Here is a 14854-nt window from a genome sequence, read left to right as displayed (position 1 = left end):
GGGCGGGCAGGCCCTTCCGGCGGCGGGGGGCCGGCGCCGAGGAAGAGGAAGGGCGGCGCGGGGGAGGGGCCGGCGGCGGCGGCTCCGCCCCGGCCTTCCACGCCCCCTCCCGCCCCTGCGCCTCGACCCTCGGGGGGCCCGGGCGGAGCCGAGCCTCGGTCTGCAGCGCCGCCGCCATCGCCTGCGCCACGTCCCTAGCTCTGCCCAGGACAGGCCGCGCCGGGACCCCCGTCGGCTTCCGAGGTGGCCAGCGCCCCTACCCCGGGCCCCCCCCCGCGCTCCGGGTCGAGCGCGAACTCGCGGGACCCCCGACCCCCTCTCTCTGGCCTAGCTCCCAGCCCTGCCTGCCCCCGGCTCCCCTCTCGCCGCGCGCCCCCTGCCCTCCCTGGCTCTTCGGGTCCTCCCCCGGGTGCCCGCGGCCCCCCTCCCTGCGCCCCCCGCATCCTGTCCCCCGAGCCGCGGGGCGCGGCGCCCTCCCGCCACCGCCCGCTCCAGCCCTCGGAGCCCCCCCACTTCGTGTTCACCCTGGGGGTCTCGCGGCGTCACCCACTGCCACGCGCACGCGCCCTCTGGGTTCGGGTTTGGCAAGCCAGCTCCCCACGCACCCGCGCTCGCGGTCCTGCGCCATCACTCCGCGCGCGCGCACGGGCGCGGACACGGGCACGCACTCAAACGCCCCTTCGGGTTTTGCACACCCGCTCTCCAGAGCTGCTGGCCTGGCTCCCGGCTGCTTGGAATTAACTTGTAGCTTCAAGGCTGCCCTGCCCCTCCCCCGCAGTCCCCCCTTTGCCCTCCCACTGCTACAAAACAACCTACTCCGGGCGCGGGGCCTGGGAGCCTCCTTCCAGCCCCTAAATTTTGTCTTCAAACTCCCCCAGAGTTCTGCTCAGGCCTGGCCCCACCCGGCCAACAGCTGTTGCCACATTTGCCTCCTGGAGGCCGGGTTGTCCTTGGTTCCCTGCCCTCTTCCTACCCTGCCTGTTTTCCCCCCTGTGTACCCCAGGTGCAGCATGGTGGGGGAACTCCGCTACCGGGAATTCAGAGTGCCCTTGGGGCCGGGCCTGCACGCCTATCCCGATGAGCTGGTCCGCCAGCGGGTGGGCAAGGACGGGCATCCCGAGTACCAGATCCGCTGGCTCGTCCTGCGGCGCGGGGACGAAGGGGACGGGGGCGCCGGGCCCGTGGACTGCAAGGCGGAACACATCCTGCTGTGGATGTCCAATGACGAGATCTATGCCAACTGCCACAAGATGCTGGGCGAGGACGGCCAGGTCATCGGGCCTTCGCCAGAGCCCGCGGGGGAGGCCGGGACCCTGGACAAGTCCGTGCTCCTTGAGATGGAGACCGATGTGAAGTCCCTGATTCAGCGGGCCCTGCGGCAGCTGGAAAACTGCGAGGGCTCCAGCGCGCCTGCGCCTCTGCTTCACACTGTCCACGTGCTCAGCGCCTACGCCAGCATCGAGCCCCTCACCGGGGTCTTCAAAGACCCCCGGGTCCTGGATTTGATTGTTCACATGTTGAGTAGCCCCGATGACCAGATTCGCTGGAGCGCGGGCCAGATGACCCAAGCCTTGGCCTCCCACGACGCTGGTGAGGGGCCGTGGGGGGAGGAGGGGGGAGAGGAAGGAGGGCTGGGTCAGCTCAGCGCCTCTCAGGACACGTGGGCAGGAGCCCCTGGCCTCATCAGTACGTAAGCGGTTCTGTTGGCCTTGTCTTAGCCCTAAAAGAAAGGAGGTGGGGGCTGGGGGAGGTGGCATGGGAGCCAGGGGCACATACTTTGCAGGCGTAGAACCCCATCTCGATCCTGGCACTGCATGGTTCTTGGAGCATAGCCAGGTACAGGTCCGATGGGCCCCAGCGCTGTGATTGGGCAGGCCACATTGCTGGCCTGAGCAGTGAACAGTCCCTTCAGCCTAGGCAGCTTAGGGCTGCCAGAAATGCCCCAGGCCTCCTGAGCATTACTTAGAAGGGTAACCCCTCCCACGCCTCCAGAGAAAATGAAAAAAGAGGCCAGAGCGATAATTCAGCGGGCAGCGCGCTTGCCTTGCAGCGGCTGACCTGGGTTCAACCCCTGGTACCCTGGTATCCCAAGCTCTGCAGGGTAAAGCCAGGAGGCCTATGCCCTAAGCATCTCATGGTGTGGCCAAAAAAAAGAAAAGGAGGTGGGAAGTGGATGAGGGCATCTGTGATGTGGGCCTCAAGAACCTTGCATGTTTCCAGGGCTGGAGTGATAGCACAGTGGGTAGGGTGTTTGCCTTGCACGTGGCCAACCTGGGTTTGATTCCCAGCATCCGATATGGTTCCCTGAGCACTGCTAGGAATGATTTTTTGAGTGCAGAACCAGGAGTAACTCCCAAGCACCCTGGTGTGTGGCCTCCAAACCATAAACAACCCTCCCGCCTAAGGGAAAAAACAAAACAGAAAAAGAATCTCTGATTCTCTGACCTATGCAGAGGCAGACTAGATTATTAGAATTCAGACACTCAGCGTCTGAATTCTAATAGGATGTCTCACGTGGAGAAGTGTTAAAGCAAACTCTCCCTCTGGTGGCAAGGAAGAGTGGTGGGCTGAGAGCAGAGACAGGAGCAGGTACTGACTGGAGTGTGGCTTTCAGCGACCCGGACCCACATCCTACTGTCTTTGAGCCAGCAAGAGGCCATCGAGAAGCACCTAGATTTTGACAGCCGCTGTGTCCTGCTGGCTCTGTTTGCGCAGGCGACACTCGCAGAGCACCCCATGTCCTTCGAGGGCATTCAGTTCCCTCAGGTATTGTGTGGGTGTAACGGGAGGGGGTTGTGTCATGTTGGAGGGGAACGAGGGGGGGGCCGGGGGCACAGAGGGAGGACCTGGCCTTGGTACCTGTTCACGGAGGCATGCAGTGGGGCTCCGCGGGGACAGGGGGACCTAGGCTGACCGCTGTGTCCTGCAGATCCCGGGCAGGTCACTCTTCTCCCTGGTCAAGCGGTACCTGCTGGTCACGTCCCTCTGGGATCAGCTGAACGAGCATGTCCAGCCCCAAGCCCAGGACGGCACCACCCCCGAGGAGCTGAGCGGGGAGCGGAGTCGCCTGGAGCTGGAGTTCAGCATGGCCATGGGCACCCTGATCTCGGAGCTGGTGCAGGCCATGCGCTGGGATTGGGCGTCCAGCCGGCCGGGCCCGGTGGCGCCACCCGTCAGCTCCCAGCCGCCGCCTGCCGATGCGGGCCTGGAGCTCCTGGACGCGCAGGCCGCTCTGCCCTTCCGCAGGGCCAGGCGGTTCCGGCCGCGCTCAGAGTTCGCTAGCGGCAACACCTACGCCCTGTACGTGCGGGAGACACTGCAGCCCGGCATGCGCGTGCGGATGCTGGACGACTACGAGGACATCAGTGCGGGCGAGGAGGGCGAATTCCGGCAGAGCAACAACGGCGTGCCCCCCGTGCAGGTGAGGCGGCCTCCGGCCCATGCCTCCAGGACGGGCGCTGCGGGGGCATCCTGCTGGGTGGGGGACGGGCAGGGTGTCTGCCCAAGGAGAAAACCCGAACACTGACAAAGGACGCGTGGGAGCCAGAGCAATGGCACAGCAGGGAGGGAGTTTGCCTTGCACGCGGCCGACCTGGGTTCTATCTCGGGCATCCCATATGGTCCCCTGAGCACCGCCAGGAGTAGCCCCTGTGCATCGCCGGGTGTGACCCAGAAAGAAAAAAAAAAAAAAAGAGCAGTGAATAGATGGACTTCTGGATTCTGGAGGGCTGAGCTGAGGATTTGATCCTGCAAGAAACTGACTCTTCAGACTGACCTAAAGGTCAGGGTCAGAGTGACTGGGAGGACGTTTGTGGACAGCAGCCATTAGGAATGGAACGGTACGGCAGAGCCCAGGCCAGGGGCGAGCGTCCCCAGGGCATAGGCTCCTGGTTCCTGTGTGCCAGTGGTCACTGTTTGCAGATTTTTCCCAACATGGTCATGTGACCCCTTCCTGTCTTTCTCCCTGTTCGGGCACACTTCCCGTCCCTTCTTGTTGCTGGGGTATTTTTTCAGAGGGGGGCGGAAGTGGGGTACACCTCACCGTGTTCCAGCATTACTCCCAGCAGTGCTCTGGGGGCCGTGTGGGACGAGGGATGGAACCTGGCCTCGTGCGTGCTCCAAGTCCTCCCCGAGTCGCCATCACTTGGCTTGATGGTGCTCACCGGGGGCTGCAGGCCTTTGCCGCGCTTGCACTCTGGTGGGGCTCGCACAGTGGCTAATGGGGGGCCGCTGAGCTCACATGGAGCTTCAGTCATGGTGCTCCCACACAGACGGGGTGTGGGAGGTCACAGGACATGCTCTCTTGCAGGGGAGGGGGGCGCTGGGGGGTGCCAGACTGCAGAGGAACTTAGCACCAGTGACTCTTGGGGTCGGGGTGGGGGTGGGGGGACACAACACACTCAGTAGTTCTCAGGGGTTGCTCTTGGCTCTGAGCTCAGGATCACTCCTGGGATGGCGGGGGTGGTGGGGGAGGCATCTGTGGGGTGCCAGGGATTGAACCCGGGTTGGTCATGTGCAAGGCAAGTACCTTACCCTCTGTACTCTCTCTCCAGTCACATTCAGTGACACGTTCAGTGACACTGTCTTCCCAACCGCCGTCTTTGTGGGGAGAAGGGGTGGTGGAGGGGGTGAGGTGGGCTCATCCAGGCCACCCCTGGCAGGGCTCAAGGGCTCCTCCTGCCGCTGTGTTCAGGAGTGACCCCTGACGGTGCTCTGGACACCGTATGTGGTGCCTGGGATGGACCCAGGGTGGGCTGCAGCAAGCTAAGTGCCCTGACCCCTGTGCTCTCTCTCCGGCCCCCCTTCCCTCCTGCCCTCACCACCCCTCCCCCCTCCAAGGTGTTCTGGATGGCCACGGGCCGTACCTACTGGGTTCACTGGCATATGCTGGAGATCCTGGGCTTCGAAGAAGATGTGGAGGACGTGGCCGAGGAAGAGGTCTACCAGAGCGCGGCGCTCGGTGGCTCTCTGGGTGCAGGTGAGCCCCGGGCGGACACGGGGGTGAGCGCCAAGGGGCCGAGCAGCGGCGTGGCCGTGTGGACAGTGACCTCTCCCTGCAGTCCTGCCCATATGGCGGTGGAGGCCCATGCGCGAGCTCTACGCCGTGCCCTACGTGCCCCCCGAGGAGGAGGAGCCGGAGGAGAACGAGCACCTGTCCCAGGCCGAGTGGTGGGAGCTGCTGTTCTTCATCAAGAAGCTGGAGGGCTCCAAACATCAGGAGGTTCTGCAGATCCTGCAGGAGAACCTGGACGGGGAGGTGGGAGCCGCGGGCGCATTCAGGGGAGGCAGGAGGGTGGGAGGGAAGTTTCTAGAGCCTCTGGGGGTGTTGGCGGGGCAAACCTCTCCCTGCCAGGAGAGAGCTGGCGCAGAGCAGGGGGTGATGGCTTCTCCCCGGGGACAGATTCTGGACGACCAGCTGCTGGCCGAGCTGGCCATGCCCATCGAGCTGGCCCAGGACCTGCTGCTCGCCCTGCCCCAGCGACTCAGCTGCGGCGCCCTCCGGGACCTCCTCACCTGCCGCATCTACCGGAAATTCGGGCTCCAGGCCCTGGCGGAACAGCCGGTCTACCCCTCCCTGCTGGCGTCCCCAGCCCCCGATGCAGCCAAAGGGAAAGGTGAGGCCCGGGAGAAGCTTGGAGGGCCGGAGCGTGGGCTCTGCAGGTGGGCCCCCAGGTCCTCTCCAGTGTCTTTGTGGAACCCCCCCCACCTCTAGCTGTGACCTTCTCGCTAAAACAAACCTGTCCATGCTGCTCTGTGTGTGACCCTTTCTGGGAGATGGGGCCCCGTCAGGGGGAATGTGAAACGCAGAGGGGCACTCTCCGGAGAACGAGGGAGTGTGGAAAGTGAGAACAGTTTCGGGCAATTGGAAGCCTTGAAGGCTTCACGTTTAACTGTGGTAGGGGAGAATCATTCCATGGTTTCATTTATTTATTTGTGTTTGGTTTGGGGCCCACACCCGGCCATGCTCAGGGGTTACTCCCGGCTCTGCACTCAGGAATGACTCCTGGCAGTTCTTGGGGGACCATATGGGATGCCAGAAATCCAGCCCAGGTCGGCCGTGTACAGAGCGAACACCCTCCCCACTCTACCATCTCTCCTGCCCCTCGTAGTTTTAATTTTTATTTTACCAGTTTCATACAGCAAATCTAGCTCTCACACGTGTAAGGCATCCACTTTACCACTGAGCCATACCCCTGCCCTCAATGTTCTTTGGTGGGGTTTTTTTGTTTGTTTTTTTTTGTTGTTGTTTTTTGGGGGGTCACACCCGGTGTTGCACAGGGGTTACTCCTGGCTCTGCACCCCTGGCAGTGCTTAAGGGACCATATGGGATGCTGGGATTCGAACCTGGGTTGGCCGAATGCAAGGCAAATGCCCTACCCACTGTGCTATTCCTCCAGCCCCTGTTTGGTTTTGTTTTTGTCTTTTTTTGGTTTCTGGACCACACTAGGCCATGCTTAGAGGTTACTCCTGGAGGTGCTCAGAGGACCATATGGAATACCAGGGATCAAACCTGGGTCGGCAGTACGCAGGGCAAGTGCCCTCCCCACTGTATTATCTCCCTGACCTTGCCTCCATGTTTTATACATGAGATAGATATGTGTGTGCTTATACTTTTATATGTAGTGTATAACATGCAGTAGATTTATAAGTATACACATATGGTTTATTTTAAATCTTTCGCTCTGTATTTTTATAATTTTTTGTTTTTGGGCCACACCTGGCAGTGCTCAGGAGTTACTCTTGGCTCTGCACTCAGGAATCACTCCTGGCGGTGCTCAGAGAACCATATATTGTGTCGAGGATCAAGCCTGGGTCAGCTGTATGCAAGGCAAGTGCCCTACCTGCTTGTTTTCATTTTCTTGAAAAATTTTAATTTTATGCACCAGGGATCACAAATGTGTGCAGCCGAGGTCATGCTCAGTGCCTGTGGGACACCAGCAGTTGGAACTCCTGACAGTAACCTGCAAGGGTGCTGGGAGGTGCCCCGAGCCCCTGTGTGATTCTTGCAGTTTTCCCCTTATTAAGTTTTTGTTTTCTGTTTTTTGTTTTCTTTCTGTTTGGGTCACACCCAGCAGTGCACAGGGGGTTACTCCTGGCTCTGCACTCAGGAATTATTTCTGGCAATGCTTGGGGGACTATATGGGGTGCCAGGGATCGAACCCAAGTCGGTCACATGCAAGGCAAACGTCTTACCCCTGTACTATAACTCCGGCCCTCCCCTCATGGGTTTTTTTTTGTTGTTGTTGTTTTTCGCTTTTTGGTTCACACCTGGCGATGCTCAGGGGTTACTCCTGGCTCTGCACTCAGGAATTACCCCTGGCGGTGCTCAGGGGACCATATGGGATGCTGGGAATCGAACCTGGGTCGGCTGCATGCAAGGCAAATGCCCTACCCGCTGTGCTATTGCTCCAGCCCCCTCCCCTCGTGTTTTTTTTTTCTTTTTTCTTTTCTTTTTTTTTTTTTTGATCACACCCGGCGATGCACAGGGGTTTCTTCCTGGCTCTGCACTCAGGAATTACCCCTGGCGGTACTCAGGGGACCATATGGGATGCTGGGAATCGAACCCGGGTCGGCCGCATGCAAGGCAAATGCCCTACCCACTGTGCTATTGCTCCAGCCCCCCCTCGTGTTTTTTAATACCGAGTAAAACCCTGCTGTTTCTGGGGCCAGAGCCACAGCACAGCAGGTAGGGCACTTGCCTGAGCACCACCAGCAGTGATCCCTGAGCGCAGACAGGAGTAAGCCCTGGGTGCCTCCAGGTGTGGCCAAAGAAACAAACCAACCTCTGAGTTTCCAGACAGACTTTGCTGCTTTGCTGCTTTAAGGTTTGAGGCTGGGCGCAGTAGGATGGTAGGTAAATTTCTTGCACGCACAAGGACCTACATTTGTTCCTTGGCACCCCATGAGACCCCACCCCCGCGCCACTGAGGGTGGCCTCACAACTGAAAGGAAGACAAAGAATGACATTTGAATTTGTTTTGAAACTGCTCTATAAATATATTGAGGGGAACTGGAGACATAGTCTGGGGGTAAGGCACTTGCCTTGGATGCAGCAACCCCCTGGCTAATCCCCCAACACAGCATTCGATTCCCCGAGCCCCTCCAGGAGGGATCCTTAGTGCAGGGACAGGAGTAAGCCCTGAGCACTCCTGTGTGGCCCAACAGCCAAAATTGTTTCAAATAAGTAAATCCACTGAGCTACTATAACTTTCCCATTTTAACTGTGCTCCACGGCTACTCCTGGCTCTGTGCTCAGGGACTGACTGAATTGGGTTTGGCAGCAAGCAGAGTGGGAGCCTTTCCCCCACGCTCGCTCTCTCTGGCCCAAACCTAACTTCCAAGGGGAACAACAACAAAATCCAGGATGAAGAGAGGCCTCCGAGGCGGGGGCGCGTGCCCTGCGCGCCAGCGCCCCGGGTGACAGCCTGGCACCGCCTCGTCTCCCGGCCCCGAGCCAGGTGAGGCCACCAAGCAAGACAGATGGTTTGAGGATGTGGATTTGCCATCATCTTGCTGCCAATAAAGCTCCTTCTCGACCCAATCAAATCAACTCATAAATCGCAGTAGGAGAGACAGGTTTAGGGGGCAGGCCTTGCTTGTCGCGGCCCCCTGCACTATAGCATCCCCCAGTATCTCCTGGTGCAGCCCCGAAGCCCCCAGCACCACGAGGATAGCCTCAGGGTCCCGTCCCTCAGCGCCATTGGTGAAACTCAGCTTCAGACAGAAACAAAAACCCAGGGACTAATGCAGCAGGTAGGGTGTTTGCTTTGCATGGGGCTGACCAGGTTCAGTCTCTGCCCCTCCCTCCCCCAAAATAAACCAAGAAGACCCTTAGGAGAAATTAGGAAAGAAATGCAGAGGGGTTTTTTCTTTTTGTTTTTCATCCTTTTGGGTCACACCGGTGCTGCTCAGGGGTTACTCCTGGCTCTGCACTCAGGAATTACTCCTGGTGGTGCTCAGGGAACCATATGGGATGCCGGGGACCAAACCCGGGTCGGCCGTGTGCAAGACAACCGCCCGTCCCGCTGGACTATCGCTGCTCCGGCCCCCGGAAATGCAGAGTTGGGGCTGGAGCTATAGTATATAGTAGGGAGGGAGTTTCCCTTCCACATGGCCGACCTGGGCTCGACTTTCCAGCAACCCATTTGGTCCCCTGGAGCTCTGCCAGGAGTGATCCCTGAGCACTGCCGGGTACGGCCCCGAAACCAAAAAAAGAGAAATGCAGTTTCAGATCTGTCACTCCACATCCCTCCCTCTGAGCACTCTGCTGACCAGCCCCCTCCCTGCAGCCAAGGACTCCCTGTCGGCGGGCGACCACATGCCCCTGCAGCGCCTGGCGGAGAGCTTCGGTTCAGCCGGGAAGATCATTCTGGAGCTGGAGCGCGTCCTGAGCGCGGAGAGGCCGCAGGAGAGCGAGGTCCGGCCAGTCCTGCAGCAGCTCCTGCAGGAGCCGCAGCCCTTCCTGGCACTGATGCAGAGTCTCGACTCGCCGCCCGCCAACAAGGCCCTGCACCTGGCCATCCTCAGGTGAGGCCTGGGCCCGGAGGCGGGGCTCCCCCACCTCCCGGCTGCCCCCGGCCCTGCTCAGCTCCCCACCCCCCTCTGCTCTGCAGAGTCCTGCTGCGGCTGGCGGATGTCCCTGACGCCCCACTGCTCCCCTGGCACGAGGCCATGGAAGCCTGTGTGGCCTGCCTGCGGTCCCCAGACACTGACCGAGAGGTACCCTGCCTGCCGGGGAGGGGCCAGGCCACCTCGGGGTGCTCACCAGCATGGCGTGGGCGGGGCTCTGGGGGCACTGGGGCCTGGGCACTCTTGCGTTGGGTTTGGATTTCAAACCGGAATTGTCATGGAGCTGGAGGGAGAGGGCAGAGGGTAGGGCGCTTGCCTTGCATGCAGCCGACCCAGGTTTGATCCCCGGCATCCCGTATGGTCCCCTCAGCCCACCAGGAGTGATCCCTGAGTGAAGCCAGGAGTCAGCCCTGAGCACCTCTGGGTGTGGCCCCAAAACATGTGAGATAGGACAGGGGTCAAGGCACCTTCTTTGTCCATGATTTTCCCCATCCACTCCCTGACACCACCAGGAGTGATCCCTGAGCACTGCTGAGTGTGACCCTAGCCCACCCCACCCCCAATAAAGAAGGTCAAAATTGAATGTCAGGCCAGAGAGAGGGCTCGGGGTCAAATGTAGGCTTGGCAGCAGGAGGCCCAGGTTCTACCCCTGACGTGGCAAAGATCGAGGAGCACAAACCAGCAGTAGTGCCTGAGCAACTCTCAGGTGTGATTTCCACGCCAAGATAGAAACTATACAGTCGAATTGAATTTTATTGTTTTTACTAGGTAGTTTAGGGCTGGAGCGATAGTATAGCGGGTAGAGTGTTTGCCTAACAAACGCAGCCAACCTTGGTTCAATCCTTGGCATCCCATATGGTCCCCCAAGCACCGCCAGGAGTGATTCCTGAGTGCAGAGCCAGGAGTAACCCCTGAGCATCGCTGGGTGTGATGCAAAACCAAAAAAAAAAAAAAAAAAAAAGGAAAAAGAAAAACACAAATCCAAATCCAAACAGCGTAATATAGTATGTACTGAGAATTCTTGCTTCCTTCTAAGCTCCTGTTGTATCTTCTCCCACCCTCTCCACACGCGCTCACACACACACACACAAACACACTATGGATTGTCACTGGAGTTCATTTTTATTTCCTTCTGGTGCTTCCCTGCACAGATACAAACGAATTCAAATGTTCAGCCTTACTTGCTGTTTTCTTCTTTGTACCAAAAGTCATAGAGGCCCCGGGAAGCAGCTCAGCAGTAGCTCACACACCTTGTGTGAATAAGGCCCTGGGTTCTATCCCTGACACCCCCCCAAATAAAGACTTTATAAACAGAACCCAGGAGGCCGGGGAGAGGGTCAACAGGCTGAGCACCTGTGTTACCTGTGGGAGCTCTGTCCCCCCTACCATCGGAACCCCCCAAACACACACACACGCACACACGCACACGCACACACGCACGCTGGCACACATGCAACATTTAAGCCACAGCGCCGCCTCCTGGGAGAGTGGGGGAGTGCAGACGCTCAGCATCCTGAGTACGGAGGATTTGGGAAGGGCCTGGAGAAGTCGGACCCCAGGGTTCAGACACAGCCTGTTCTTCCCAGCCCCCTCCATTGCAGCCTGGTCCAGCCTACTCTGCTAGGGGTCCGGGCAGTGCCCCCCCCCGGAAGTTCCCCTGTGACATCTGCTGTCAACAGAATCAGTAGCGAGAACTGGGGGACATGTCTGTCTGTCTTTCCCATTCCTGTCTTTGGTTCTCTGACACTGCTTCATTCCCTCTGTGTCTCTTTTGGTTACTTGGTTTTCGGGGCCCAGCTGGTGGCCTAGATAGTCAGGTGTCATTTCCGGGAGTACTCAGAGGACCAGGGATCCAATGCGGGGCTCCCTTACCCGGAGCATGCGCTCAGCCCTTGGAGCCGGCCTCTCGGCCCCCTCCGGCCTCCATCTGCTGGTCCCCATCCCCCTCCCTGGCCTCCCGCCCCCCCGCAGGTGCTGCAGGAGCTGATCTCCTTCCTGCACCGCCTGGCCACAGTCAGCAGGGACTACGCCGTGGTGCTGAACCAGCTGGGAGCCCGGGACGCCATCTCCAAGGCCCTGGAGAAGCACCTGGGGAAACTGGAGCTGGCCCAGGAGCTGCGGGACCTGGTGTTCAAGTGTGAGAAGCACGCCCACCTCTACCGGAAGCTCACCACCAACATCCTGGGGGGCTGCATCCAGGTCAGGAGGAAGGGCAGTGGGGCGGGTGCGTGTGGGAAGCCGCGGCTGAGGCTTGTACTGGACTCCCTGGCTCACCCCCTGGCCCATCTGGCCTCCCAAGGAAGCAGCCCCGTTGCCTCAGGGCTGCTGCCTTGTGTCGCCCATGTCCCTTCTCTCCCTGCACCCCGTCCTCTCTCCCGTGTGGCCGCAGATGGTGTTGAGCCAGATCGAGGACCACAGACGCACCCGCCGGCCCATCAACGTCCCCTTCTTCGACGTCTTCCTCAGATACCTGTGCCAGGGTGTGTGCCCACCTTGCTCTCTTTTCCAGATTTCTTATTTTTATTTTGTTTGTGTGGTTTTGGGGCCACACCAGAGATGCTCAGGGGCTACTCCTGCCAGGGCTGGGGGCACCGGTATATGGGATGCCGGGCATCAGACCCAGGTCGGCCTTGTGCAATGCAGATACCCCTCCCATTGTGCTCGCCCCTGGCCCCTGTTCCCTTCACCCGCTGCCCTCCGTGGCCTCCGTCCCAGCCACTCTGCCCACCCCAGGCTCCAGCGTGGAGGTGCATGAGGACACGTGCTGGGAGAAGGTGGAGGTGTCCTCCAACCCGCACCGGGCCTGCAGGCTGACCGACCGCAACCCCAGGACCTACTGGGAGTCTAACGGCACCGCCGGCTCCCACCACATCACCCTGCACATGCGCCAGGACATGCCCGTCAGGTGCCCGCGCCTGGGGGCCTCCCGCACACCCGCGCTGCCTTTCCCATCTGCTGTTGTGAGGACCTGCCAGGGCTAGGGGTGCGGTGCCAGGGATGGGACCTGGGGGTCTTGTACCCACTGCCCCCTGAAGCCACTGAGGGGCTCCCCTGCGGCCTGTGAGGCTCTGTTCTGACCCCCCTTCCCCGTGCCCAGGCAGCTGAACCTCCTCGTGACCAGCGAGGACTCGAGCTACATGCCCGCGAGGGTGGTGGTGTTCGGGGGCGAGAGCGTCAACTCCCTGAACACAGAACTCAACGCGGTAGGGGTCCCTCCCCGAGGGCCACCCAGGCCCCCCCCCCCCGCTACTCCCCATCGGGAGCCCCCTGGGAGATGGGGTCCATGGGTCCTAAGGGCTGGGGACGTGGAGGGGAACACGGGCAGGGAGCACAGCCTGCCGAGGCTGTGTGGGTGACAGCCCCTCGGTGCCCGCCAGGTGAACGTGCTGCCCTCAGCCAGCCGCGTGATTCTCCTGGAGAACCTGACCCGCTTCTGGCCCGTCATCCAGATCCGCATCAAACGCTGCCAGCAGGTAGGGCCAGGCCTGGGCTGCAGCCCCAGTGCCTACAGGGCCGGGAGTGAGGCTGGACGTCGGGGGTGGGGGGAGGGGGAGGGGGAGGTGCACAGCGGCCTGTGCATCTTGCAGGGCGGTATCGACACACGCATCCGGGGCCTGGAGGTCCTGGGCCCCAAGCCCACTTTCTGGCCCGTTTTCCGGGAGCAGCTGTGCCGGCACACACGCCTCTTCTACATGGTTCGGGCGCAGGCCTGGAGCCAGGACATTGTGGAGGACCGCAGGGGCCTCCTGCACCTGAGCAACAGGTGAGCGAGGGCGCAGGTGTGCGAGAGAGGCTAGAGGGAGGGCCTAGGATTCTTAGGGAGGTGGGCCCGGAGAGTTCTGCAGCTGGGGAGGGGCAGAACAGGAAAAGTGAGAGGCGGTGGCGGGCCGGAGCCCTAGTACCGCGGGGAAGAGACTTGCCTTGCATGCGGCTGACCCAGGTTCAGTTCCCGGCATCCCGTATAGTCCCCTTAGCACCGCCAGGAGTGAGCGGGAGCCTGGCATGAGGGCTCAGGGGAGCTGCTTGCTTGTCCCGTCATCCTGGGTGATGAACAGCTCAGCGCCCCGATAGCTTCTGCCCCCACGCGCCCCCAGCCTCCGAGGGGCACAGGGAGCAGCGCGGGCAGAGCACTGGCCTGGCGGGTGTGAATCCCTGGGTTCTAGCACTGGCACCTCCCCAAAACTTGGAGGGCCAGAGAGCTGACACGGGGTAAGGTTACGACAGTGTGGGTGACATGACCTGATGTCCTTGAGACGGTCCTCGTCTCCCTTGTAACCTTGGGAGCCTGGGAACGCCCTCCAGATGGGCTCCTGTCCTTGAGGTGGTCCAGACCCAGTTTTGCAAAATAACACACTTGGGAAGTTCTGTGTCCTTGCTGTCCTGCCAGCTGCCTGCAGATGCTCCCACCCCCAATCAGATACTCTGGACAGCTTTTGTTCTGAACCCAGTTCGTTTGTTGTTTGTGTTTGGACCACACCCTCTGTGCTTAGGACTTTCTCTTGGTTCTGTTGTTTGTTGTTCTGTTTTGTTTCCGGGAGCACACCCTACTGTGTTCAGGACTTTCTTCTGGTCCTGTTGTTTGTTGTTTTGTTTTGTTTTGGGGATGGAGGGGTCACACCTACTGTGCTCAGGGCTGAGTCCCGACTCTGCACTCAGGATCACTCCTGGCAGTGCTCGGGGGACCATATGTGTTGATGGGGATCGACCCCGAGTCCACTGCATGCAGGGGGAGCTCCTGCCCGCTGTACTTTCTGGCCCAGGACCTAGTTTTGTTTGGCGCGTGAGCTCAGCTGGACTCGCCATGGCACACTGTGGGTGGTCCCTGCTGCGAGCACTGCCGGGAGTCCCTCCAGAGCAGTGCCAGGAAAGGCCCCTGAGCACTGTGGCTGTGGCCCAAAAACCAAAAGAGAAAAAACCCTAAAAATCTTTTCTTCCCAGGCTCATTGGGGCTCTGCGCCAGGAGCAGAGTTTTGCTGACCGCTTCCTCCCCGACGACGAGGCTGCCCAGGCCCTGGGCAGGACGTGCTGGGAGGCGCTGGTCAGCCCCCTGGTGCAGAACATCACCACCCCGGGTAACCACACCCCCCCTGTAGCCGCCCCCGCTTCTCCACCATGAGCCATTTTGGCACGAGCATCTGTGCACGCATCCCCCTGTCCCTCACCTCCCGGCCCTGCTGCCCGTCTCCCCGTGCCCCCCGACCCCGGCTGCTCGACGCTGACCGCACCCTCCCTTCCAGCCTCTCTCCATGCCGTCTCTCTCCCCCCGAGGCTGCCTGCGGCCCTG

General features: G+C 60.5%; 1 protein-coding gene across 2 annotated transcripts in view; it reads left to right on the top strand.

Annotated features, from left to right (window-relative positions):
- Nucleotides 1-60: 60 nt before the first annotated feature.
- CUL7 (cullin 7) overlaps nucleotides 61-14854 on the top strand; it is a 28565-nt gene continuing 13771 nt past the window's right edge. The window contains exons 1-17 of one of the 2 annotated variants that reach the window (XM_055134396.1): nucleotides 61-243; nucleotides 1004-1590; nucleotides 2615-2766; nucleotides 2930-3421; nucleotides 4840-4978; nucleotides 5061-5257; nucleotides 5402-5615; nucleotides 9291-9528; nucleotides 9615-9720; nucleotides 11542-11769; nucleotides 11960-12050; nucleotides 12304-12475; nucleotides 12668-12773; nucleotides 12948-13043; nucleotides 13158-13333; nucleotides 14509-14642; nucleotides 14808-14854. The exon at nucleotides 14808-14854 is cut by the window's right edge and continues 202 nt beyond it. In XM_055134396.1, coding sequence (XP_054990371.1) covers nucleotides 1011-1590; nucleotides 2615-2766; nucleotides 2930-3421; nucleotides 4840-4978; nucleotides 5061-5257; nucleotides 5402-5615; nucleotides 9291-9528; nucleotides 9615-9720; nucleotides 11542-11769; nucleotides 11960-12050; nucleotides 12304-12475; nucleotides 12668-12773; nucleotides 12948-13043; nucleotides 13158-13333; nucleotides 14509-14642; nucleotides 14808-14854 — 3168 coding nt within the window. In that variant the 5' untranslated portion in view covers nucleotides 61-243; nucleotides 1004-1010. The remainder of the gene's footprint in view (nucleotides 244-1003; nucleotides 1591-2614; nucleotides 2767-2929; nucleotides 3422-4839; nucleotides 4979-5060; nucleotides 5258-5401; nucleotides 5616-9290; nucleotides 9529-9614; nucleotides 9721-11541; nucleotides 11770-11959; nucleotides 12051-12303; nucleotides 12476-12667; nucleotides 12774-12947; nucleotides 13044-13157; nucleotides 13334-14508; nucleotides 14643-14807) is intronic. The other variant, XM_055134397.1, reaches the window with a different exon arrangement.

The sequence above is a fragment of the Sorex araneus genome, chromosome 4 (assembly GCF_027595985.1).
Source record: "Sorex araneus isolate mSorAra2 chromosome 4, mSorAra2.pri, whole genome shotgun sequence".
NCBI lineage: Eukaryota > Metazoa > Chordata > Mammalia > Eulipotyphla > Soricidae > Sorex > Sorex araneus.
The sequence above is the reverse complement of the archived record's forward strand: the minus strand, read 5'-3'. Positions and strand labels throughout refer to the sequence as shown.